The following is a 27,637-nucleotide window of genomic DNA, read 5'->3' on the forward strand; positions in this document are numbered from 1 at the left end:
CTACTCCTCCATCTGGGCCCAGGCCTCCTCCGCCTTCTCGTAGTACTGGTTGGCCAGTCGGCCCTTCATGGCTTCCATGGCTGCCTCGGCCGCCTGGGTGTACAAGTCACCTGAAAGAGAACAAAGTGGGCACAGAGTGACGAACCACCTGCTGTTCTGGCCGGTCAGGTGTCCCTCACCCCTCCCTGGGAATGGCATCCTGAGCTTCCTTTAAGAAGCCTACCACTGAGGCCTCCCTGGTGGCGCAGGGTTAAAGACACAGCACTATCAAGATATCACCAGCCACTGCAGCAGGAGTTCCATCCCTGGCCAGGGAGGTGGCCCACATAGCACAGCAGACCTCTCCTGTCTCCCCCGCTGCTCCCCTCAGCAGTGGATTTCAGTGGATCCGCCTGTTCTGTTCCCCACTGTCTCTGGTGAATCCTCTCACCCCCTGCACCTCTGGCCTACACCCCAGTTCTTGTATGCATAAATAAACCTTTCAAAAAAATTTTTAAATAAATAAAGCCCCCCGAATATCTATCCATTAATTAAAACTCTTCATCTGCACACCAGTCCATAAAGGCCCCTGCTAAGCCAGCTCCACATGGGTATCCAGCCTCACCACACGCAGAGCCCCAGCAGTACCCGAAGGAGAGACTTAACCTCATATAATCCCCAGTGGACGGGAATTACGGCCCTCCCTGTAACACATGTCCTCCCCCCACTGTCTTCCAGAGACAGGTCTGTGGGCTCTACCTGATCTCTGGGGCTGCTTCTCCAGTCCGCAGCCGCCCGTGAACAGCATCTCTGCCTCCCGGGCCAGCAGCGCATACCGGGGCTCGTCCTGCATGCCGTCATACTCTCCGCCTTCGTCACAGTCCGTGGTCTCCAAGGCGGTGTTATACCAGCGCAGGGCCTCCTGCCAGTCTTGGGACCTACCAGGAGATGCAGAGTGAAAAAGGGATGTTGCCATGGCAACAGGGCAGGAGGGGCAAGTCAGGGATCCCAGCTGGGCCATCCCTTATACTTCACAACCCACAGCACCCAATGCCTTTCCAGCTAAGAGACATCAATCACCATTAGTTTATGTATTTATTAAGATGGCAGCCAAATAGCTTTCCCTAACAAAATTAGTATATTGCATAATGTCCCAACAGACAGAAGTAGAATATCCTAAAGACATGGGGCATTTCTCTAGTAGGTGTAAAATCCTCCCTTGTTCCTCAACTCTGCAGTGAATGGCCAGATCATCAGGGTATATACAGCTTCCAAGCAAATATGCAGCACACAAAATATACAGCAAACAGGGCAGCAGGCTCTTCTATGATTGTACTAAGCTCAATGTGAGTTACTTAGTTACTAAGTGAGTAACTATGTATAGGACATCAGGAAAGAGCAAAGAGCTACTGGTAAGGCTGTGGGTTTCATGAGATATTCTAGGAGCAAGAGCTACAAATGACTGGGGCCCCAGATGCCCACCCTGCTTATGTCCAAGAGACAAATTGGTTCTTTCATTCAAACAACTACTAAGCCAGGGGCTGCACTAAGCACTGGGGTTGCAGAGATGCGGAGACCTGACTCCTGTTCTCGGCAAGATAAAATCACAGATAGGAAAGGGTGGTCTGAATATAAGGAAACATCACTATTGCACAGAAGGTAACTGATTCGGTTTTGGACCACATGGTATATAACACAGGTAGGATGTCAATATCCAGATGCTTTAGACCCTGAGAGCTTGATATGATACAGACAGAATCCTCACTTGCCTTGAACCCAGTGGAAAGATGAGACCTTGACTGAAAGACAAAGACTGCTAAGTTGCTCCCACCCTAGATTACATGATAGCTGTGCCCACCCTGGGCCCTTCCAGAAAGCCAGAGGCTCCTGAGGAAGCAGGGATGGCTCAATTCCAAGGGGAGCCCCAGAGGGTGAGCAATGGGTCCCCACATAATCCCTATTCCTGGATTTCTAGGACCTCCCACTGGCTAAGCCAAGGAGGTGAGATGCTGCTGCCACCCTCCTTCCTCGCACTACAAAAACCTGGCGTCCCGGCCAGAAGGGTAAGTGGAAAAGTGTTGGCACGTGCAGAGTCGGAGCTTCTAGGAGTCTCAGAGCCATTAGGGAAAAAATCACACCAGGCTTAAACTCATCCCCAAAGCTTCCTTTCTTTCCTTCATCTCAGATGTGGAAATAAAAGTAGGAAAAGAACATTAAAATCACCCATAATCCTAACACCTAGGATCAGCCACTCTGGGCTTGATGCTGCATGTCCTTACAGGTTTTCCTCAGGCAAATCTTCACGTGGAATGGCTAGGATGCCTGCCATGTAGCTCATGTCTAGATGCCAGGCGCTGAGAATTATAGGCATCATCTCATTTACCCTTCACGCAACCCAAGGACGCAGGTTCAATAATTATTTCCACTTTACACAATGAAGACATTGAGGTCAGGGAGGCCAGATAACTTGCCCAAGGTCACTGGACGGGAAGTGGAGGGAGCAGAGCCTGGAAGCAGGTCTGTCCTGATCCCTGAGGGGAAACTCCCACCTCCAGCCCGGTTCCCACCAGCTCCACCTGACAACATACCTGTCTGGGCTGAGGTTCTGGCCCGTGTCGAAAGCTCGTGCCACCAGGATCATAGACTGTCTGTCACCAGCTTCGGCTGCTTTCAGTAAATAATTGAACCCTTTGGTCTTATTCTCTTCTGTCTCCTGCCAGAACAAACAGAAGACGGGAGGGAAAAGGAGATGAGGCTTGCACTGGAGAGGCTGCTAGGATTTCATGGAGCAAAATTCTGTTTCCTGAACTGGTTCGAGAGCTCTGGGCTGGGAATACTGTGGAGATTCACATCATGAGAAAAAGAACAGGGGTAGATCCCCTGCCAGGGGCTCGGGATGGTTTCCATCAAACTGGACTCAGTCTTGCTCACTCTCCTCTATCTGCTCTGATTCCTCAGAGAAAACACATCACCTCCAGCCTCCAACAGGCGCCCTCCTTCCACTTATTTTTTTTCCTAAGCAGCTTTGTTGGGATTTTAAATGTCTATCATACAATGTACCCACTTAAAGTGTACAATTCAGTGGTGTGGGGGTAGAGTCACAGAATGAGCAACCATCACCATAAGCGATTTCAGAATGTTTTCATTCATCCAAAAAGAAACCAAAGCCCATAACCCTTAGCTGTAACCTCCCAATGGCCCAGCCCACCCTGTCTTTGGCAGCCACCAAATCTACTCTCTGTCTCTAGACATTTCCCTATTCTGGAGATTTTTGTCTCAATGCACTCATTCATTGCATTGTCCACTCATGTTGCAGCATATGCTAGTACTTCATTCTTTGTATGGTAAAATATTGCATCATACGGAGACATTTAATTATCCATTTGATGAGCATTTGGGCTGTTTTCACTTTTTGACTATTACTATGTCTGTCTTATTCGCTGTCAAGAGTAGGAACTTGGGAGCTCAAAAAAATATCATGAATGAATGAATGTCTCAGATAACAGAAAAAGGCCCCAAGGCTGGGGGCTCTGGAGAGAGTGGAAGAAAATGAGCTCATGGTGGCTTCTCGGGGCACGTGGTTGTCGTTTTCCTTGTTGAGTCCCCAGCCTGGCCTGCAAACACTGCCTGACCCATCCTAGCTGCACACTCCAGCCAGCCACACACTCCCATTAGGACAGCGCTGGAGACACTCTGCGAAAAGCCTCAGCTGCCTGCAGATGAGGAAACTGAAATCACTCCTATAATAAATCGCTTTACAATATTGCCAGGGTGCAGCTGGTGGAAACAGCCTGAGGTCACAAGGAGAGTTACCAGGAAGTCTCAGAGAAAGAGAGAGAGAAAGAGAGAAATCCCCAGTCTGCACCCTTCCCCAACCCTGGGCCACGAATTCCTTTATTCAAGCCTCAAGCCCCGGAGTGTACCCTGTGGCGAATGCATAACACGCCTCAGCTGGCTCTATAGGCTGCCAAGAACCCTGTGAAATTTTCTGGAATTTTGCAAACATTTGTAAAACACAGCCATTGTTAAGAATGAAAATATATACACTTACAATTTAACAAATGATATTAAAAGCAAAGGTAACAAATACAAGTCATCACTTCCTAGTGACTTTGCTATGTTTCCCTATTATCTATGCTCTTGAGATCGCTTATATCTTTTGCAGAGCTTTTCAACCTCGACATATTGACATTTTGGACCAGACAATCCCCTGTTGTCTGGCTGCCCTGTTCATGGTAGGATGTTAGCAGATCTGGCCTCTCCCTACCTGACACCAGTCTCACCCCCAGAATTGTGACAACCAAAAACATCCATTGCCAAGTGCCCCTTGGAAGACAGGGCAACGTGAAAGGTTGGGAAGCACTGGTCTGTGGAATCTCTGTCGGGATCACCCTACCATGATGAGACTTGTGTCCAGTGATGGCATCTTAGTGCCACAAAATTGGTCATGGTTGGAGCGTTCACACCAAAGAAAAGTGGAAAATTCCACAGATGGGGGTATGACTTTTTTTTATTGTGCAGATTGAGAAAAAGGAATGAAAAAATATTAATAATGTGGATGCAAGTGAAAAGTACGTGGTGTCTATAGCTGTGACATTGTGACCAGCACAGGAAATTGAGAATACAGTCTTCAGTATTCATATCTTCAGGATAAAAGATCGTTTAATATTTCAGCATTATCTGATTCAGAAAGACGCAGCTCACATCAGGGGCAAATAAATGAGGTGCCAGCTTTGACAAAGGTCTCCCTTATTTCACTTTCATCTTAGCGAAGTAAGTGAGAGCATTAACCAATATTTATATCAGTTTCTGTCCTCCGGCAGTTGCAGCCAGAGGTGGGCTGCAGATCTAAGAGTACCACAAAAATTAGCAAAAGCCCTCTGTGAGGATCAACTATCCTATGTCTGCAGTAGAGAGTATTTCTATTGTTGCCTGTAAATTATATACTCCACACTCTTTCTGTCAGTGAAATGTATAATGAACTCACACACATGTGCACACAACCCGTCCCCACCCTGAGGTCTAGGCATTAGACATTTGCCAACACCCCCCTGACTGAAGGCGATATGACACTCACTTCCCACTACCCTGGCTGACTAGCATGGAGCCTTTCTTCTCATTTAGTTACTGCTTTATTCATCTGGTCCACAAAAGGACACGAGCACCTGCCCTGTCCAGGCTGTGTTCCAGCCCCTAGGAATACAGCTGGACTGACCATCAGGAGGTGCCCCTGGGAACTCCTTCCTCCCTTGTTTCCACCAGCATCTTCTGCTTCTCCATCTCACCATGTCATCAGTTGCCTAGAAATGTGTCTGCCACCTTCCACTCATTGCACAAGGGCGGAGAGCACATCTACCAGCCTCAGCTAACTCGGAGGTGCCAGGCCCCAAACTGATGTTCAGGAAATTTCTGTGGTGGGCAGACACCTCCAGGACAGGGAGGGTGGCGCTTGACTGAGGCCCTACCCCCTTACCTTCAGAGATACGTCGGGCAGGAGGTGGTGGGGCAGCTGCAAGCACAAGAGGCCCAGGCCCACGATGGCCTCCAGCTCGCCCAGGTCGGCGGCCTGCTCCAGGTGGAAGACAGCCGCCTCGCGGTCCCAATGCTCATCCTTCTGGCAGAAGCGCCCGCCCTCGTGGTAGCGCACCATGGCCAGATGGACCTGCCACACAGACCTGGGTTTCGGCCTGCTGGGCTGTCGGGAGTGGGGGTGGCAGGTGCACCCCAGCGCTGCCCAGCCAGCCCGCGGGAGGAAGTGGTTAGTGAGGAGAGGGTGAGGGAGGTGCTGAAGTGGCCACCATACCTTCCCCAAAATGGACTTCCCGATTTTCTTTTCAAGGTCCAGAGAGTTAAGCCTTTGCACTTCCAGGGCCACAGCTGAAGGCCTTGGCAGGCGCCAGCGGGAGGAGTTGAAGAGATTCCATTTCTCCACACCAGCCTGCAGGGAGAGCACGGATGTGGTAGGCTTTGCAGGGGCAGCTGCTCCCACCACACCAGCCCCAGGAGGCCCCTTGGGGGCAGGACCAAGAAGAATAAATCCTCCTGATGTCAAATTTTTTGGACAAACAAAGCTCCATTTCTTATCACTGAAAGTCTACCAGCTCGTGGGCACTGAGGGGACAGTACAGCAGCAGGACATGGTGGCCACCACGGAGGACTATAGCAGGTTCCAGGAGCATTTTCTCCTCATTTACCAGTCTGGGCCTGATTGGACTCTAAGTTGCCCCTTCTCAGGGCCCCATACAAGGCACCAGAAGAGTCTGACCTCAGACTTTGCAGCAAATCTACTTTGCTTTCCTCTGTGCATTAACACAACTCCGGGGGCAACATCCACAGGGCAGCTGTGTGTGCACATGTGTATGCATGTGCATGAGTATGTGTGCTCTTGTGTGCATGGATGCTGAATGGCCTATAGTGCACCCGGCAGCCTCCACAACAAAGAGTGACCCAGTCCCTGGGTGACGGACCCAGACCTTGACCCTTCAGGGAAATACTAGGTGGTAAATAAATACTGTGTGATAAGAAATCTGTTCCTGAAGGAGCAAGTCTCCAGCTGGGGTGATCAGGTGAGGCCCTGAGGAGGGGCCACAGGGGTTCTGTCCAGGAGAGCAAGAGGGATTTGAGAAGTTGTGACTAGACAGTAAGAGGGACACTGCAGGTGAGAGAGACTTGCCTCAGCAAAGGCTGGAAGGTGAGAGGTTCCACATATGCCTCAGAGTGAGCTAGAGAGGAGCTCTGAGGCATGGTCTCCCCCCCACCCCCCGCCCTGCCTGAGGATTGCAATCACCTGAGTTGCCCCTCAGAATACCAGCCAGGTAACCTCAGTAAAAAAAAAAAAAAAAGCTGCAGAAATAATATATACATCTAAAAGAAAGAAAGGAATAAGAGCCAGTAACTTGGGGAGTTGCTAAGACCCCTGATTTCTCAAACAATAAACCTGTCTTTCTGGGTGGCTGCAAGAGAATGTGAATTCATACAGTAAGGGGCCTCCACGCCAGCACTGTCACCTGTGGGCTGTGCCTGCTGGAATTTCCCTCCAGGGTGGGGCTATCCTGGTCCTGATGCCCCCTCCCCACACCTCACCCCTACCTCAGGGTCCTGCCCAGGGCAGAAGCTCAAAAAGCATTTGCAAAGGGTCTAGGGCGCTGGTTCTTTCGCAGTCTTCCTTTAGAGATGTGTGAGGCACCTGGCGGGCAGCCCTGACAACAGGGAGGATAAACACCCAGGAAGGGTGAGCTCACAGCCACGACAAGGATTTCTTGGGGTACCTTACCTGTCCAGAGCTGCCCAGGCTGTCTTCATCAGACTCGTACCTCCGATGTCCATTTGAGTGGTCCTGATAGAGGCAGAGCAGAGTGGTCCAAAGAGCAGCCCTCCTCCCAAAAACAGATCCTCCCAGATCCTCCTCCTGGGGATCCAGTTCAGCCCTCCCAGGGGGCCCTCATCCTAGGGGAACCAACCTGGCACCCCCAGGGGAGGGGATCCACCCACCCAGGAAGCTGGAACCCTGTCTGCCAGGCAGAGAGGATGCTGGTAACAGGTGTGATGGGCTAGTGTGCCTGGGCCTCTGTCACTCTCCCCGTGTGCACAGGTGGGGCTCCCGGGAAGGTGAGGATCTGGCACAGGGCCTGGGACTTGTCCTTTCTGCAGTCAGAGCTCCCACTGCCTGTGAGACCCAGCGCTCCCCACACCCCTGCCAACTGGCCTTGGCACTGAGGCTCAGATTTGATACAGGAGGCCTTCTAAGTGGCTGACACCTCCCAGCTACCTGTGGTAACCCCTCACCAGGATGTGGCCAGGAAGATTCCCGGGGAACCCATCCTCTGGGGTCTCCCTGGGGACTGCCAGAATCCTGTGCCTTTGGGTCCAGGAGCTCCCACCTCACCAGCACCATTGGCCTCTGGGCCAACATCCCCTCTGCTTAGCGACCAGAAGCCCCAGCTTCGCCCTGAGCTATATCCACCACTTCTAACCTTGGGCCTAATCCCCCATACTCGCCCTCTTATAAGCCACAGTTCCCTGCACTTAGCTTTGTCTGAAATGGCATTATTCATTAATTTCCTTGTTATGATCTCACCACCCACCCACACGTCGCCCCACCCCCTTCTCTCTGATAATGAGGGGAAGGGCATTCAATTCCCATTTCACGTAGGGGGGCTCCCTACGTGTTCTCGGGAGTCTGGGTCGTCCAATTCAGTCCTCTTCTCACTGGGGTATCCACTGTCTCCACTGTTCTCAGAGTCCTGTGGAGAGAAGATGGTCCTAGGGTCTCAGTGTTCCCCTGAGTACCTGGTGGTCGTGACACTGAGACAGCACAGCCATTGTGTCCTCTCCTTAGTCCCCTTACTTCCCTCCTGCCTTGCTGGTTGGGTGACAGGGAGCAGTAGGAAGTAGTGGTGAGGAGCTTGGGCACTGGAGTCCGACTACCTGGGCTCAAATCCTAGCTTTGTGACTTGCCAGCTGTGACCTTGGGCACTTGCTTAACCTCACAGCTTTGGCTTCTTAGGGGACTCACTCCAGCCCGACTCAGAGGGCTGAGGACGAGGCCAGGGGTCACCTGAGCATGCATTGTGCTGAGTGCTGTTATGAAGAGTGATGCACCAGTTTCATAGGCAAGAAAAAAAGGCTGGTTTAGGGGATGTGATTCACGGACAAAAGTCACATGGGTGACCGCATATTCACTCCAATTCTGCCCTCTGCCAAAGCAGAGGCACCGGCAGAGGGCACTGGACATAGTCTTTACTCTTCTAGATGGATGTTCGGCTCTGAAAGGAGATCTGGGATCACTTAGAAGCTCAGCAATTGATACAGCCTTGAGTGCTGGCACATCTGCATGTCAGTTATATCACTATTCGGTTAACACTGCCCGCCCCCCTTATTTATTTTACTAAGAAGTATTTCAAACACCCATATCAAATTGTGAGAATACAAAAAATGAACTTGGGTGCCCCTACCACCCAGTTCTGGGCCCCCATGACTTCAGTTTTTTTCTCTTTTATATAGTGCTTAGATGTTTTGGGATTTTTTAAATATTTTTATTTTTAAAGGAATTAAAAGGAATTAAAACACTGCTGTCAAAATTCAGACCCCCTGTGTACCTCCCCCTCCAGCTAAAACCACTTTTGTGAATTCATACTTCTCATTATTTTTCTTTACATAAACCATTACTATTTTACTTAAGTAACTATGTATTTTTTCTTGTGTAGAAGAACTGGGGTACAGGCCAGAGGTTTGGGGTGGGTGGGTAAAAGGATTCACCAGAGACAGCGCGGGGAACAGAACAGGTGGATCTACTGAAATCCACTGCTGAGGGGAGCAGCAGGTGAGACAGGTCTGCTGCACCATGTGGGTCACCACCCTGGCCAGGGATTGAACTCTAGCTGTAGCGGTGATAACTATATTTTTCAAGAAGACTAATGTCACCAGCAGAATGTAAAACCCTGATCATGTTCTTGACAGATGGGAGTTACATAAACACACTGAGTGATCCCTCTACCCCAGGAGCTGCCTTTGTTTCTAGAAGCCCTGCAGACTTCCCTCCCACTGCCTTCCCCACAGCCTTTGCTTTATGTGATCTGAAAGGCTGTTCTTTTTTTTTTTTAATATTTCAATTTTTAAATGAAGTATAATTTACAGACAACCAAATCAAAGGGTTCAATGTGTTGAGTGAAGGCTGTTTTTGAGATGGGATAAGAGTTCTTATCTGGAAGCAGCCAATTTCTTGCACACACAAACACAACACCCCCCCTCCCCCTGCCCCGGCTCACCCACCCCACCCCTAATTCCAAGCCCCTGCTTAGCCCATGACCTTTGGAGCCACTCCCACACTGAGTACACTGAGTTTTATTCAAACCCCAGCTCTGCACTTCCCAGCTCTGGGACCCCAGGCGAGGCAGCCACCCCCTCCAAGCCTCAGTTTACTCATCTGAGAAATGGTGAGAAGACCTACCTCCAGGTGGGGACTGGAAAGCAGCCAAACACAGCAATAGAGAGTGGTTGAGGCTGGGCAGCCTGGGTTTGACCCCTGGCTCCATCACTGAATGAGTGACTTTCCCTGTCTGTGCCTGTTTCCCCCTAAATCAGGGCTAATGAGGTACTACCCAACCAGCTGCTACCACTGGGGCTAAGATGCAGTGGTGACAAACAAAGGTAGTCTATACAGATGTTGATTTAAAAGGCTATATATCTGAAACCTATTCTAATGTTATAATCCAATATTAAATCAATTTGAAAAAAAAAAAAAGAGCAGGTGGTTGAGGGATGGGTGACAGCGAGACTTCTCACTATGCTAATCTTGGGTATCTTTTCCTTTGGAGCCATGAGCATGTATGATCTATTCTAAAATTCTATAATTTATTCTAATTCTCGATTAAATCTATTCTAAAGGGAATAAGAAATAGCTACCTCATAGGGCATGTAAAGATGAAATGAGAATAGCTGGGGCCTCCCTGGTGGCACAGGGATTGAAGACAGTGCTATCAAGCTGTCCACAGCCACTGCAGCATGAGTTTGATCCCCAGCTGGCCAGGGAGCTACCCACATGGCACAGCAGACCTCTCCTGTCTTGCCCACTGCTCCCCTCAGCAGCATATTTCAGTAGATCCACCTGTTCTGTTCCCCCCTCTGTCTCTGGTGAATCTTCTCACCCCCTGCACCTCTGGCCTGTACCCCAGTTCTTGTATGCACAAATAAATAAATCTTAAAAAAAAAATGAGAATAGCTATCAAGCCCTTAAACAATGTCTGCCCATAGCAACAATGTCACTAGCTGTTCTTTCATCTGTGTTTTCCATGCAAGAACTCTGAAAAGCAGGCAAGAGTGAACTGCAACCTTTGAAGTAATCTGAGGGTGCAGCTCAGATACCAGCAGCATGGTATTTTTGCAAAATCTGGGTTTGAACCCTGGCTCCATCACAGAAAGACTAAGCGGGTGGCTTAATATTTCTGTCCAAAAAATTCCTAGGAATTTTTAATTTGATACCATAATGTATTTGTCTGAATGCAAACATGATGTCTTCAGTTTCTTACCACTGAGTTACCCAGAGGCTGCAGGAAACCTGTCCTGTTTATCTCACCTGGGAAGATCACAGCTGACTGTGCTGTAAGTGATACATCTGACACCCAGCACAGCCCCTCCAGCCCAGACAGTGTCCACACCCATGGCCAAACCACCCCAGGGCCCAGCCCAGCATTTACCAGGAGGTTGCATAGTCTGGATTCCCTCTTCTCTATCTTCTAAGGATTGAAATGGAGCCAGAGGAAACTTCTGCTTTGGGCAGGAGGCTGTGATTCATCTGCAGCCCTGGAGCACCCACCTCTGGATCTGAAGATTCACCCTCAGTGCCCACTGGGAGTGAGTCTCTCCTCCCAGCCCTGCTCCCCCATATCCCTCTCCACTCACCCGGTGGTTGTCCAGATGGTCGTGGTCTCGGGGGGCTATGTTGTCCATGTCGCCGAAAGCAGGCCAATCTGGGCAGGGAGAAAATGTAGACAATGAGCTGGTTCCACTGCTGGAATAGCTCCCAAGGCCAACTACAGCCTAGAGCTGCCTGCACCTGCCACTGAGCCTTTTTTATTTTATATTTTTAAAGGAAAGGGCAAAAACGGGAGAATACTGTGTGCACCTGGGGGCTACAGGTCTTCCTCGAGAACACCCTCCACCACGTCTGCCCTGGCTGGCTGTGGGGCCCTGAGCAAGCAGCTTGATGGCTGTATCATCCAGGTACACGTGTGTGATATGTTTTATCAGCACATATGCCTGCCCCCGGGTCAGCCCTCCAGGAGGCATGGTGGTAAAGGAAGAACAGCCATTTGTACAAGAACCCAAAGAGTTGCTACAAGTGGAACCTGGGATGGCTTAGAACCAGCCGTCTCCTGTGGTTCCCATTTGACTCCTACCTCGAGATCCCACGAGCCAAATCCAGCTCATCTTCTGGGCTGGGTTGATTTAGATTTTGGCTTTTTAAGAATGTTTTTTACAACCATTCGAGTTTTGCCAGGGAGGGGGGAGAGAAGAAGATTCAGTAACATGTGAAAATCAGATGAATGCTATAATCCAATGCCCATGGAGTTTTCCGGAACATCACAGTCATCCATTTAGGTATGATCTACGGCTGCGTGCAGGCCAGCCTGAAATACTGGCTCTTGGCCCTTTGAGAAAAAGTTCGTTGACTCCTACTCCAGACCATAGCTGAGCCTTCCAGAGGTGTCTGGACAACTTCTTTAACACCTGACACCAAAATCCTTCCCTTCTGCTCCCCCCATGGGCTTTCCCAGCTGAACAGTCACCTCATCCTTTGAGGTTTTTAGGCCAAAACCTTGGAGTCTGCCTTACCTCCCCCCTTAGTCTGCAGATGCCATAGCCACATCATCAGCAAACTGTCACTTTAACTTTGGAAATGATCATTTTTTTTCCCCTCTGGGATGTTAATCAACTTCCTACAGTTGAACAGTCCTCAGATGCCTGCCTAGTTGACCATGACAGCCTATTTGCTTGAGATACTACACGTCTTATTTGTTAGTGTCTTGTTGAGAATTTCTGCATTGGAGAGATCTAAGTGAGGTTTGAATGTGGTTTTATTTTTTGATGCCTTGTCAAATTTTGGTATAAAATTTTTGCTAGACTCTTAAAACACATTGAAAAAATGTTACCCTGCTTTCTACAATAGGGTTTGTGTGTGTGTGTGGGGGGGGGGGGAGTTAGAATTTAAGCACTTATCATGTAGGATCCTTAGCCTAATAAGGGCAATGTAAGAATGTTTACTTAATGGGCCTGCTCACACTATTAGCGGACCAATATTACCTCTGCTTGCCAGAAAATCAGGGTATCATATACAATGTCCATTGGATTCAGAATATTCAGAATATATTGTTTTTCAAGTGCATCCCCTTGGCCACTCTTCCTTTATAGGGGTTGTTTTTATAGCATTTGGATGACCTGAGTCTTGAAAGTCTGTTAAAGGAACTCCCCAACACAGCTACCTGGGCCATGCATCTTTTTAGTTTGTGTCTGACTTTCTAACCTAAGGGCAAGTCTACCTGGTGCCCGTCCTCTCTAATCACGACCAGGGGCCAGCCCATCACTCACGGAGGTGGTCCAGCTTGTGGCTGTGTGGCGTGGCTGAAGCCGGGGAGGAAGGGAGTGAGTCAAAGGTCATGTCACTCATGTTCTCATCTCCAGAGTTCTCTGACAGGCGGCGGAGCAGAGGGGGGCGGCTCCCAGAAAGGGTCCTGACTCGGGGGCTCCCACACTTTTCTTCTGTCCCCCTCAAGATGGTCTTGGCTGATTGCTGGGGAGAGTAACAGAAACACTCAGGTCATACAGCACCCTCTGGGGAACAAGGAGAACTCTTCCTGTTGTCTGCTGTTGCCCCCAGATTGGAGGCTCTTTCAGCCACAGCTCCGATATACATGCCTGTTTAGGGACTGGCAGAAAATCTAAAAATAGTCAGGGAGATTAACCCAAAGGCCTCTAAGAAGGGCCTGGCAGCTAGCACTCCCTGAAGAGCTTTGCAGTCCTGAGCTAGGGAATACATGTCCTTGTACCGAGAATCCCAGCCTGGTCTTTGCCAAATTCTCTTGTATCTGGTCCACATAGTGAGAGTGGGGTAGGCACATCCTGCACCCAGCAAGGTGCCTGGAGAGCCAGGACCAACTCTAGTCCAGCCACTGATCAACACACCAAACAAACACACGCAAACACACACCTCATGCACCTTTCTTGCTACCTCTGCACACCTGGTCTCCTCACTTAGGTCAAAACTGGGCCCAAATCAAGCAGATCCTAGGTACTCTATTAGTGGGATCACTCGGGAGGGCTTCGAGCACTGACTTGGGAGGAGGGGGGCTCTGATGGGGCTGAGATCCTCGCGGGAAGCAGGGCTGATCCTGGCAGCAGCTGGGCCATGCAGCCCAAGCAGGTCCACGCCGGCACCTACCAGCAGCTTGGTGTTCTGATTCACTGCATCCCTTTCTCTTGGTGAGAGGTCGAAGGGAGCCAGGCCCATGCTCTTGCAGATGCGGTTGCAGGCGTGAGAGTAGAAAAAGAGCGCCATCCCCCGGACACCTGTGGACAGGGCAGCAGTGTCTGGGACTTTGCTTAGTGATGGGGCAAGCAGTGCCTGGCACCACGAATGTGGCAGGAGCAGGCATAAAACGGGCACAAGTGGTGGGGTGAGATGTCCCAAGCACCCATCTCTATGATTTGGGGGGCATGACATATCCTCTGGGCTTATTTTCTTGGCTGTACAAAGAACTTGGCAATCAGGGAGGAGAGGTGCAGAAACCACGGCCGGCTTCCCCGCCTACCTAGGTTGCCGTCTCCAAAGTCAGTGCCAGTCTCGGTGTGGATCTGCGGGTCGGTGTAGAGGTCCCCCACGCCCTGGATGTCTACTACTATCAGCTGATGGCCGGAGCGCTCAAATGTAAAGTGGCTGAAGGCCTGTGGGGATGGGAAGGAAAAGGTGGCTGCAAGGGAACAGGTAGCGGGCAGTGTGGGCACTGGCTGGGCACTGCGCTGAGAGGCAGCCACACCCCAGCTCTGCCTGTGTGGGGGCCTTTCTCTGCAAAGAGCTGGACAGAAAAAATGACAAAGGAAGGGCCCTGAGACTGGATGGGGTAATGGGTGTCCCGTTACATGATCTTCTTCGGTAGTTCCACGCAGTGGGGGTGTGGCCCCCACACCCACAGGACCCTCCCCTCCAGGGGCCTCACCTGTGGCGTCAGGCGCATGTTGTCATCACGGACAAAGCCCGAGTTGGAGTTGTACTTGATGTACTTGCCCTCGATGTAGTGCTCCAGGTGGAAGAGGGGCTTGCCCGGCCGCTCCTTCAGCTCCACCACGCACATCTGCATGATGTCCACCTGGTGGGGGCGGGGGTCAGGCGGAGGCAGCGCCCAGCCAGCACCCTCCTCTGGTGAGTGGCCAGAGCAGAGGGTTTGGGTGCCAGACTGGGGTCCCCTCCTGGCCCCATCACTTTCTAGCTCTCTGTGGCAGAAACTGCTGATCGCCCCCAGAATCCTCTTTTTCTTTGAGAATGAAAATCCCTGCTGTGGTCTAAATGTGTCCCTCCCCAGATTCACTCTCTGGAATCTTAACCCTCAGAGGTCATGGTATGAGGAGGTGGGAACTTGGGAGGTGATTATGTCTTGAGGGTGGAACCCCAATGAATAGGATTAGTGCCCTTATAAAAGACCCCACAGGGATGTCTCCCGCCTCCTGTCAAGCAAGACACAGTGAGAGGTGGCAGTCATGACCCAGAAAGTGGGTCCTCATCAGAAAGCCACTGAGGGCCTCCCTGGTGGCACAAGGGGTTAAGCACCGCACTATGAAGCAATCCGCAGCCTCTACAGCACGAGTTCGATATCCCTGGCTGGCCAGGGAGCAACCCACATGGCACAGCAGACCTCTCCTGTCTTGCCCGCTGCTCCCCTCGGCAGTGTATTTCAGTCCGTCTGCCTGGTCTGTTCCCCACTCTGTCTCTGGTGAATCCTCTCACCCTCCACATCTCTGGCCTGTACCCCAGCTGTTGTATGCATAAATAAATAAATCTTTAAAAAAAAAAAAAAAGAAAGCCGCTGAAAGATGCCTCGATCTTGGATTCCCCAGCAATACATCTCTTATTATATGCCATCTAGTCTGCGCTATTTTGTTACAGTGACCTGAACAGGCTGAGGCCTGAGATAGAGGAACACTTGCTACAACCTCAATTTGGTCCTGGTTCCAGCCATGCCTGCAGCTAGACTGTCTCTCAGTTACAGAGGCAGTACATTCCCTTTTTGGATGAAGCCCATCCAGTGGGTTTCTGTCATTTGCAAACAAAAATTCTGGTTAATAGATCCCATCTGTGAATGAGATAAAAACATTCCACCCTTAAACATCAGAGCTCTATTTTTAAGAACAAACAACTCTTTGCATATCAAGTACTTGGTTCATGAGCTCCGTGAGTGGTGGTTACTAGCTACTGTTACGATGGTGAAGAAGGAAATCTGTGACCATCATCCTCATCTCCAGACACTGTCCCCGGCTGCCCTGCTGTGGGGAAATGGCGGGAAGTCTGCCACGCACCTGCTTGGGGGGCTTGTGCCGATTGTACTCTTCTCCCCAGAGCTTGGCCTCCATCTGCAGACGCACGTCCTCAAAGTACACGTCCCTGCCCACGGACTCCATGTAGCGCTTGGCCACATAGTTGGAGGCCCCCTTCCACTGCTGGGCATGAAGGAAGTTGGAGAGCTTCTTCCTGGGAACAGAGACAGCCGGGCACCTGGGCATTTGGGCTCACTGGGGACTCACCCCTGGGTCCTCAGGACAGGGAGATCCTGGCTGACCTGGCAGACTGGAGCCAGGAAGGAAATGCAGGTGGGTGAGCAACCCACACCACGGCACCCTTCAAAGAGCTGGGGAAGGGACTTTTTAAAGATTTCCTATCGCATATCCCTTGGCCTTCAACCCCCAGAGCAGAGATCGGTGGGATACTCCCCATTCCCGCAGCCAACATGGGGTCCCAGGGGAGACAAATGAGAGGAGCCTCGGCTGCAAGAAGCAGAGGTCGCTATCTGTTTCTGGGAGATGTCAGGGATGTCGCAATGCCCTGATATTGGGAAGCCTGAGTCTGGGCTGGTCCCCAAGCATAGGGGAGTTCACTTACGTCCTGAAGCACTCCCTCATGGCTCCTCGGCCGAAGGGCTGCAAGACATCAGATGGGGGTTATCAGCCCCCATACCCTACCCACAGGCAGTCCTGAACCAGGAGATGTTCCCCCTGAACCTCACCCATAAGTGGGTGCCCTGGATCGCATCTGAATCCTAAATCCCTAGGCCCTCCCTTCTCTACCAAATCCCTAGGCCCTCCCTTCTCTACCCCGGCACCAAGTCTGATAGAACTTCCAGCCTGAGGCTGCAAGGATGACTAGATCATCCTATTCCCCTACCTGAGCTGAGCAGAACCCCCAGGGAAGGCAGATGTTATGGGACAGGGGAGGGGGAGACAGCACAGGTCAAGGAGTGTTTTTGCAGCCCTGTCTGTAAAGGAAAAGGGGGCAAACAACCTAAATGTCATCAACAGTGTGATGGATAAATCAGTTACTTCTGTTCATTTGATGAAATGCTACATAGCAACAAGAATGAACAAATTACAGTTCCAGCAAAAATAGGGAAAATGAATCAAGGCTGGCAGAATTCCAAGTGGTTGGTGCTTATCCTTGGGGGGAGAGTGACAGCACTGAGAGCGTCTTGGGGGGCTGGTGGGGCTGTGTCTTGACCTCGGTGCTGGCTACACCACGTGTTCAACTTTGTGAAACTCATCAGGCTTACACGTTTCTGCTTGTGTGATACACTAAAAGAAGCCTCACAAAGCATTCCTTACCCTATTATGCAGGAAGTACTCTATTTTCTAGTCTATTCCTTTTTTCAAAAGGCTGCTTGCAACCCACTGAATTCATTTAACAGCTCAGTAGTAGGTGGTGACCTGCAATTTTCGAAAACTGATAGACACACAGTCAACTGATTTTCCACGAGAGCGTTGAAAAGAAGCTTTGAACATGTGCTATGTGATTAAGATGTGGGGTGTTGAGAGCAGGCAAATCTACTGAGACAGAAGGAAGATTAGTGGTTGCCTGGGGCTGGGCTGGGGGGAGGTGAGGGGTTTGGGGTCTCACTGCTCACAGATGTTTCTTTTGGATATGCTGAATGTTCCAGGATGATTGCACAGCTCTGTCTGTACCACAAACCACCCGAAGTTAGAAAAGTAAAAAAAAGTGGGTGAGGGAGAAAAACGCCCACTTGGCCCTCCAGGACCAGAGGCTCTGCTCACCTGAGATGCCATCTTGATCAGAACCTCATCTTCCAGCCACTCCCTGGTGACAGCATTGTACCTGTGGAGACCAGGACCCACTCAGGGTTCAGGGCCCACGACATGACCTTGTCACTCACTGGCTAAAGGTGAGAGACCTTCCTGAGCTCCCTGATGCTATGGGGGTCAAGCCTACTCTACACATAGGCCCAGCTGACCACTGCCCAGCCTGGATCCCTGAGGGGCCACGAGTGGCTGCTCCACTCTCACCCAACTTCATACCAGCAAAAAACACTTTCATTGTCTCCAGCCCCTGGGTGTTTTGTTCTGCAGCACAGCTGCAGCCTAGATGGTCACTATGTAACTTCTCGGACCACTGTGAGGTCTGAGCACATGCGCGCATGCTCAGGTATTGGCTGGAGTTAGCCCTTCTCCTTGACCCCAGGGGGACTTGGGCCTCACTGACTGTGAGCAGAAGGGACCCACCCTGAGGCCTCCTCCAGACCCGGGGACCTATAGCAATCGGCGGACACACTGCTGACCTGTGACGCGTGGCACACTCCGTGGCAATGTCTTCAAGGTGGAACTCAGCCCAGGGGTCGGGCATATGTTTGGCCTTCTCGATGGCCTGCTTCCAGGCTTCCTGCCAAAGGCAAAGGGAAGGTCAGGTGCAGACAGGAGCTTCTGGTACAGGCAACCCAGCCTCCTGTGACTCTTTGAAAAGCTGGTGTGGTACCTTCAGCCTCTGTAGAGGTGTCCCCACCTCCCCAGAGTCTCCCCATTTCCCTTCATCTGAAAACCACAACTGACATTGAGGTAGATCATTGCAGGCTTTTTTCAGATAGCCCTTGGAACTTTATAAGCTTGGTAACATGACCATGATTTGTATTTTTTTAAATTTTTTTAAAGATTTATTTTATTTACTTACGCATACAAGAACTAGGGTGCAGGCCAGAGGTGCAGGGGGTGAGAGGATTCACCAGAGATAGAGTGGGGAGCAGAACAGGCAGATCTACTAAAATACACTGCTGAGGGGAACAGCGGGGCGAGGCAGGAGAGGTCTGCTGTGCCGTATGGGTCAGCTCCCTGGCCAGCGGTTGGGGATCAAACTTGTGCTGCAGTGGCTGACAATAGCTTGATAGTGCTGAGCCTTAACCCCTTGCACCACCAGGGAGGCCCCGACCATGATTTTTGAAGAACAAAGGATAACTGTGTACACTGCTGGGTATAATGGCAGCATTCAAGTTTGAGTAAATACAGAAAAACATATTTTATAACATCTATTTGGCGAGTATAACAGTGATTATTTCCAGAAGGGGCCTTAGGGAGCCGCTGAAAGCTTCCTCATGTAAGACCAGGAGGGCTTTGCTTGCTGTGATAGTAAGAGTGATAGGAAAACGTGGCGACAGCCACAATGTCCTATGAGGCAAAGAAAGTGCGAGCACGTTATCACATATCCAGCCTCCCCCGACGCAGTCCAGGAAACTGATGATGATTAAGGTTTTCCTTATTTTTATTTTGTACCCTTGGGCTTTGAAGAACCAAAGCCTTTATTATTTAATCATGGCTATGTGTCCCTTTTTATGAAAACCCCAGGTCACTAATTCCTATACTAATTATCATCAAAACTATTAGCCTATTTATTCAGCCAATAGCACTACCCTCCAGTCTCCTCAGCCTCCTCCTGTTTTGCAGACAGAGGCTCACTGCCCGATGCCAACGTCCCTCTCTGTCTCCTCCATCTGCCAACAGGCCCTCGTGTTGCTAAAGGTCGAAAGCTTTCTGGACCAGATGTCTAGGCTTCACTTGCAGATAATTAAGCCCCAAAGCACAAAGAGGTTCACCTCGTCTGGTATGCACAGAGCTTTTTGTCCGGGGGTTTTCCGGGGGTGGACGGGGATGTCTCTCCCCAGTGAGTCATCAGCTCCTCTGTCATTCCTAGGTGATAACTGCCCTTTGACCAACTTGTGAACACCGCCCTTCGAGAGATGAGGCAACCACCGAGGTCTGCCAGGAAGGGCGTGGGAAGCAGACGTGCCATGGCTGGGGGCAGGGGCAGGGAGACTGCTGAGTTCTAAACCCATAAACATTCGCTCCAGCCACTCCACTTCTGGGGACTCACCTGGCCCATGCACCCCTGCACAGAAGCACCAGATGCTCACAGAAGTGTGGTTTTCAGTAGTAAAAGACTAGAAACAACCTTCCTACCTGGCCTCGGGGGACTGGCCAGAGACATTACGATGCTTCCACACAATGACATGAAGGCCAGTGGTTCAAAAACACAAAATAACAAGATGACACAAAATATATTCAGAAAGGGCACCTTCAGACATGGCCCCACCATTCACCAGGGCAGGAGGTGAAGGTGTCAGCGCCTCGGGGTGCTCCGGACCCCAGAGCAGAATAAACAAGCTGATACATATACAGTGTGTGGAGACACCACTGCCTGAACCTGGGGCCTGTTATGAAAGTTGTAGCTGCTATCAGCTCACATGTGCAGAAACGGGAAGCCGGAGGCCACGGTGCAGTAGAGATCTGTGGTAAACATTTCTGTGAAACACAGAAAGTCCCCTCCAAACAGTATAAGGAATATTTCTGGAAGAATAGCCCCCAGGAAGACAAGGATCAGAGGCAGGAGTCTTACTTTTCACTGTCTACCATTTATACAGTTGGAATTCTTTTTACCGAGTACATGTATTATTTACCTATTATAAAATATATGCATTTTTAAGGCTCGCTTAGATATATGTATAAGGAGATTTACTACATCACTATTTGTAAAAAAAAAAAAAAAAAAATCCTAAACAAAAGGAACAAAAGTGTCTCTCAAGGGGGCTAAATAAATCCAGGTGCATGATGGGATGGAATAAAATTTTAAAAACGAGTGAGCTCTATGTGCTGGCATGGAAGGACCTCCAAGATAGTCTCAGGCCAGGAAAATAATTTCTCGAGTTAAAATTTCCTACTTTATTAAAGAATTAAAACATAGATATGCTGCATATGTTTCATATGTTTCTTCTAGAAAAAGGAGAAATGACAGAAGACTAGAAAGGGGTGTAACCAGTCCTAATCCAAAGACAATCCCAGTTGGCAGGTTGATGTACTTCCCTCCAGGCTCAGGGTGTGTGTATGCGTGTGGTGTGTGTGTCAGACATAGAACATTTTCTGCTATTTAAGTTGAACAGAAACACTTTCCCACGTTCATGATAAACTATAAACATGCTCTGATTGGCTGCCTGATATTCTATGGAGAGGGAGGCCACCGTCCCCCGGGGACTCAGGGGGAAGGCACTGACCTTGACAGTGAGGGAACATGAAGTTCACAATACATGCCAGGTACAGGCGGGGTAGTGCCCCCTTGGGGGAATGCCAGTTGACTAGCAAGTTGCCAGTTGACAACCAAGTTGTCATGGCAACAGTAAATAAAAGAGCACACCAGGTTTGGGGAGCTCCAAGAGGCTTGGAAACTGGGCTGCTGTCTCCCTCTGAAGTTGCTACGGGCAACAGGGAAGCCACAGAGCCTACTTCTTATTCCCCAGGAGGGCAGCGAGGATGGACTCCACCCTGGGTTTAAGTGGTCATTCTGCCAAGGGCAGGGAAGGCCAGTGGACGCAGCTCTGGCTGAGCAGTCAGGGCTGACCACAAGCCGAGAAGGCCACTCATGAAGAGAGAACTGGAGCAGAGAGATCTGTGCTGGGCGCTGCCCTGATCCAGGGAAGTGTTTTGGCAACTCTGGCAAGGTCTTTTTTTCAAACTCCACTGAATTTCTCTCTTTGCATCTTGATCTCAAGTGGTTTCATCCACTTTACTTTTAAAACTTTGTCCTTAAAAAGAAAAACAAAGGGGCTGCAGACAGCTAGCTTCATAGGTTACATCTTATCCCCTTGCGCCACCAGGGCTGGTCAGAGAGCTAACTCACATGGCACAGCAGACCTCTGCTGTCTCGCGCCTCAGCAGTGTATTTCAGTCGATCTGCCTGTTCTGCTCCCTACTCTGTCACTGGTGAATCCTCTCACCCCTACACCTCTGGCCTGTACCCCAGTTCTTGTATGCATAAATAAATACTTTAAAAAAAAAGGCAAAACAAAGGGAGAAAAGGTCTGCTGGAGCCCCCAGAAGGAACAAGAAGGAAGGGCAGAGGAGACAGTTACAGAAGCTGAAAAGCGGGTTCTCAGGGCCCTGGGGCTGCCAGTTTAACAGACTGAGACATCAGCTTTAAGAGTTTTCAGGAGAAACCTCATGAAAAGAGAAGCCGATTCTAGAAGCCAGGGGAGGTGTGGGCTACACAGAACCCGGGAGCAACCCCGGGAAACCAGGGGGCACACCCACCCTGCTGGAGGATTATGAACTGCCTTGTCCAGCAATGAGCTTTAAAAGGGGACATTTACTGATTTGCTAGTTTGGGGGAAGAGCAGGCACCATGCTGTTTTATTTTTTTCCTTCTTTTTTAAAAAAAAAATTTTTTAAGATTTATTTATTCATGCATACAAGAACCAGGGTATAGGTCAGATGCTTGAGGGCGGGGGGCGGGGGGGAGAGGATTCACCACAGCCAGAGTGTGGAGCAGAACATGGAGATTGAGTGAAATACACTGCTGAGGGGAGCAGCAGGTGAGACAGGAGTGGTCTGCTGCGCCATGTGGGTAGCTCCCTGGACAGCAGCCAGGAATCGAATCCATGCTGCAGAGGCTGCAGACAGCTTCACAGCGCTGTGCTCAACCCCCTGCGCCACCAGGGGAGGCCCTATTTTTTCCTTCTGAAAACATCTTTTTCTGCACACAAGTAATATGTACATTAGTTTAAAAAGATTCCAAATGTTTAAAAAATACATAGAGTGTAGGTATTCAAAGTTCCCCTAATGGCACTCTCTCCTCCAGAGAGGAATTACATTTCACTATGAACTGTTGGATGCAAATTTTTCCACCAGTTTTGCGATGCACATACTATTACATGTGCATATGTATTTTTTGAAATAAAATAGGATTGTGTTTCTTTCTTTCTTTATTTATTTATATATACAAGCACTGGGTACAGTCAGAAGCGTGGGAGGGTGAGAGAATTCACCAGAGCCACAGCGGGGAGCAGAGCAGACAGAAGGACTGAAGTACACAGCTGAGGGGAGCAGCGGGTGCCAGGAGAGGTCTACGCGCCATGTGGGACCCTCCTCCGGTGGCTGGTGAGCAGCCGGGGATCAAACCAGTGCTGCAGAGGCTGCAGGCAGCTTCGCAACCCAGCGCTCAACTGCTGCACTACCGGGGAGGCCCAGGATTGTGTTTTTTAAATTGCTTTTTTACTTAATAGCATATCAAAATAAAACAGCATATGAAAATAAGAAGAGATGGTCCTTATTATGGACCAGCTCTGGACCAAAGGTTTTCCATATAATTGTGTGTGTGTGTGTGTGTGTGTGTGTGTGTGTGTGTCTACATGCTATTTTCAAGTCAAATCACATAGCAATATCATTTTTGCTTTAAAGTAAATGCAGCATTCTGTTGTAATTTCAATAGACCCATTCTAATGGACATTTGAGTTGTGTCCATTTTTTCCCTATGATAAACAATGCTGCAAAGCTTATGTTTTAATATGTAAATATGAGCACTTACACAAATACTTGTGTACTGGTTCTCAAATGAGGGCGGTACCCCATCAACCGGCTTTGCAAATACATCAGGGAGACATTCTGGGTCATCACAATAAGTGAGGGAAAATATGGCATTTAGCAGGATAGTCAGCACCAGGGCATGCTGAATTTCCTACAATATAAAGGACAGTCCCTTCCAGTAAGGAATATGCCAAGATGCCAATAGTACCCACCATGAGGATGTAACAAGGTGGTCCCCAAGGAAAGGGGAAGTTTTAGTTTTCCTGGTCCACCCAAGAAAGGGTGGAGCTGAGCAGGGAGGAGGAGGAGAAGCTGGAGAATGAAAAAGCAGAGAGATGGAGAGCAAGAAGGAGGCCTGGAGGAGCGCAGGGAGCAGAGACATGTGAAAAGGCTGCATCTGTGTCTCAGCCTTGGACTTGCACCAGCGACTTGGGGGACATTGAAGGAGACACTTAAAACAGACGTGGGTGAGAGACCCGCGGGGAGGCTGACAATGGCAGCCTTTTTCTGGACTTTGATATTGCTCATTTCCTTCCTGACTTGTCTGGCCCCTTTCCTATGGGTCCCCACCAGGAGGTGTCTTAGACTTGTGGCAAGCTTTTGGGCCTCAGTGGCCCTGTTTTTGGGCCAACCCTATTTGGATGGGCATCTACCCTCAAGGGGATGGGTAACTTTGGGTGCTTGATTTGGAAACTATGTTATCTATTCTTTGCCTTTTCTTCTCTTTATTGCACACTAATTAAAGCTCCTTTCCATGAAAGGCCTTATACACTAGAGTATGTTTTGTCTTGATGTGGAGGGCAGGTTTAGGGGTTCTAGGGTGCCCCTCATTCTGCACTGTAACAGGGATACTTTGGTTGAGGATGAACCTGGAGATGGAATTGTGATCTAAGTTATGAATATGCATTTTTAATAACCTACTATGGAATGGTCCACAGTGGGTTATGTTTGAGGTAAATACTGTCTGTCACTGACTCCAAATGAAGCACAGCATGGCTCCCAGCACTGGGGATGAGTGAACAGCCCACAGAGTCCTGCTCCCCAAAACTCATGCTCTAGTGTCACACCTGTAGACAAACCTCCCTTTGTGGGTCACTCATTTTGTTTCCTCTAAAGGCTACAACACACTGTGTTCCATGGGCGGAGACTCTGTCTTCATGTCTGAGACCCTTCAGCTCCTGGGCACACTCAAGGTTTGCCAAAAGGCCCCAGCCAGGCTCTGAGTGCACATCTGGGAGTTCAGGCAGGTGTAAGCAGAGTCCTTCTGAGGGGTCTACCCCCAAGAGGCCACCAGGACCCTCCTTCCCTGGAAGCAGCCCCTCTTCTGTGACCCCCACCTCCCACCCGGTGCCTGGTAGAGCTTGCTGGACCAAAGATGGAGGACACCTGGCCTGGGCTGAGACCATCACATTTCTTCCCCTGGAATAGGGCTGGAGAGGGTCGAGTCTGTTTTTACACATGGGCCCACCTGTAATGAGGGGATGCTGGGGTCCTGGGGGGGTCTACATGTAGGCTGAGGGCCTGAGAAGAACAGAGAACAGGCAAAGAGAGATGGAGGGGTGAGACAGAGAGAGGCAATCCTGTTGCTTTCTAGTTAGTTCCTCAATCTGTTGCCTGTGTCCCCAGAACCACTCCTGGCTTACTATAATAAGGCCCCTCGAGCCCAGGGGCTGCGTGGGCTGCTCTGTGCCCCTCCAGGCCACTCTATCCCCTGGCGCAGTCCTCCTTGGAATCAGCGTCTCCGGCCTGCCTGACCTAAGGAACAGACAGTTCTCCAGGCTGCATTCCCCTGGGCAGGGCGTGTGTTTCAGAAGCCGCTGGGGACAGGAAAGTAGGGCAAGGTGCAACCTGACCCTTCAGGGGTCCCCCAACCTCACAGGGGGCCCGTGAGGCTACTTCTGAGCTGCCTTTCCCAGGGTAATTCAGCCGAACTCTCCCAACTGTCGCCAAGAGCTGAAATGATTCGTTTTCTAAAAACGAATGCTGAAGTTAGAGAAGAATGGTTTCCATTTCAAATCCCAAAGTGGCCATAGTGTTTTCGCTTACAGTACTAACAGATACTTACTGTTGGCGGGGATTAAATCAAATAAGGATAACAGTGTTGCATTCTTAATTATTTCCTTGTTGGTTGTGATACAAAAGTCCCTTTCTCCTGTTCCTTTATGCCAGCTATGCCTGGTCTAAGTCCTAACAAAATAAACACCCTTTCCCTCAATCTAGAGGAAGGATGCTGAACCCTACAAGTGGCATTTTTTTTAACTGCAACCCACATAAAAAACAACATTTTTCATCATGCCCTGGGCCCACATACACACACATTGGGATGAAATAAAAATATTTAACAACAGGTATGTTCTGAGTAGCTGGCCAGTGGCGACCCATCGGGTCATGGCGATAGTAGGTACGATGTTCCAAAAAATCAAGATCTTCACAATTTGCACAATATTGCTCACCAATATTTTCTATTCTGTTCCGTTCCATTTCTTAAAAAGCCAGTCAAGGTTTTCACAACCCAGTAGTAGGTCCCAAGCAGGAGTTTGAAGGGCACTACTCCCAAGCAATGAAACTGTGTTTCAACTCAACAAAATCCTCTAGCCTAATAGGCATATTGCCTCAGATCCAGAATTTAGAGCATCCTCTGGGGTTTGAAACACAGGGAAGACCTCAACCAGCAATCCCCAGTCCCCACCCCAGGGGACAGGTAAGCTGGGGAGGAGGTTGGGGGGCCACTCACCTTGAAGTGGAAGGAGCCTGCCGGGGAGCCGCTCGAGCCGTACAGCTCACTTTTCCTTAGGTCCCCATAGTAGTTGCTGACCTTGGCATTGACATTCTGGTGTGACGCCGGGTCCTCAGTGATGGGGCAGATGAAAAAACCCTCATCATCGTCGCTGTCTGCGTCAGAATCACCCTCGTGGCCATCCCGGGAGGTCCGGCAGCCATCCACGCCTTCCAGGCGGAAGATGAGGTCCTCCTCTGCCATGGTCTGGGGGCGCCCCTTTTACCCGCAGGGTGCGCTGCACAGCCAGAGTCTCTGGGTGAATGCAGAGCTGATGGTCCTGCGAGGGGAGCAGGAGAGCAGGGCAGAACAATGACCAGGTGCTGTGATAAGTGAGGCACATATATACACAATGGAATACTATTCAGCGATCAAAAAAGATAAACTTGGGCCTCCCCAGTGGGCAGCGGGTTGAGCACATCGCTGTGGAGCTGTCCGCAGCCTCTGCAGCGTGGGTTTGATTCCCGGCCAGCCAGGGAGATACCCAGATGGCGCGGCAGACCTCTCTTGTTGTGGGTGTTTTCAATTGGTCTGCCTGTTCTGCTCCCCGCTCTGTCTCTGGTGAATCCTCTCACCCTCCCACACCTCTGGCCTGTACCCCAGATCTTGTATAAATAAATAAATCTTTAAAAAAAAAGATAAATTCATGCCATTTGCAGCAACATGCAGAGCTAGAAGGGATTATGCTCAGTGAAATAAGCCAGAAGGGAAAAGAAAAATATCAGAGGGTTTCACTTATAGGAGGAATATAGGGGAACCAAATAAGGGATCAGGGGGAAAAAACACAATAAAAATGAAAAAAAAAACTAAAATAAACCGACAACTATAAATCAGAGACATTTTGCAGGGGAGGGGGAGAGAGAGGGATCAAAAGGAGGGAGGGAGGAGCACAAGGGACTATGGTGATGGAGCACGGGTGAACTGGTGGTGGAAATTCTATGGGGATTACACCTGAGAAAAGCAAACATTGTACAAGAATGAACAATGATGTAAAATATACACAAATTTTTTTTAAAAAGTGATGGCAGTGCAGTCTGTGTCATCTTTTTGGACTGTGGTTGATGGGAACTAAAACCCAGGAAAGCGAAACCATGGATAATGGGGGGTGATTCTACTAAAACCATTGAATCGTACACTTCAACCAAATGGATTGTAGGTTTGTAAATTATATTTCAATAAAAATAAGTTTAAAAAAAGATAGTCCAAGAAAGCCTGTTAAATGTAAAAAGCAAGTTGGTGATCCTCTTAGTGTTCAAAGAAAAAGCACATTTGAAGCTCAATTAAAACTTCCTGAGGGCCTCCCTGGTGGCACAAGAGGTAAAGCACCTCACTATGAAGCTGTTCGCAGCCTCTGCAGCACAAGTTCGATATCCCTGGCCAGCCAGGGAGCAACCCACATGGCACGGCAGACCTCTCCTGACTCGCCCGCTGTTCCCCTCAGCAGTGTGTTTCAGTCCATCTGCCTGTTCTGTTCCGCACTCTGTCTCTGGTGAA

At 49.8% G+C, this 27,637-nt stretch overlaps 1 protein-coding gene across 4 annotated transcripts; it reads right to left on the minus strand.

Moving 5' to 3' along the window:
* EEF2K (eukaryotic elongation factor 2 kinase) lies at nt 1-26,347 on the minus strand (the record flags this gene model as incomplete). 4 transcript variants are annotated; one of them, XM_084250410.1, is made up of 17 exons in its annotated part: nt 1-110; nt 739-917; nt 2,568-2,692; nt 5,453-5,641; nt 5,783-5,917; nt 7,253-7,315; nt 8,145-8,222; nt 11,380-11,447; nt 13,066-13,267; nt 13,916-14,043; nt 14,286-14,418; nt 14,691-14,840; nt 16,045-16,216; nt 16,625-16,662; nt 17,788-17,848; nt 18,309-18,409; nt 26,102-26,347. In XM_084250410.1, the coding sequence occupies 17 exons, from the start codon at nt 26,345-26,347 to the stop codon at nt 1-3; spliced, it is 2,178 nt and encodes a 725-aa protein (XP_084106536.1). The 4 variants fall into 4 exon arrangements, with proteins under 4 accessions (XP_084106536.1, XP_084106535.1, XP_084106537.1 ...); XM_084250409.1 differs by having other exon boundaries at nt 17,788-17,867; nt 18,253-18,409; XM_084250411.1 differs by lacking the exon at nt 5,783-5,917.
* Between the last annotated feature and the right edge of the window lie 1,290 nt (nt 26,348-27,637).

Source organism: Talpa europaea (assembly GCF_964194135.1).
Source record: "Talpa europaea genome assembly, chromosome: 12".
Lineage (NCBI taxonomy): Eukaryota > Metazoa > Chordata > Mammalia > Eulipotyphla > Talpidae > Talpa > Talpa europaea.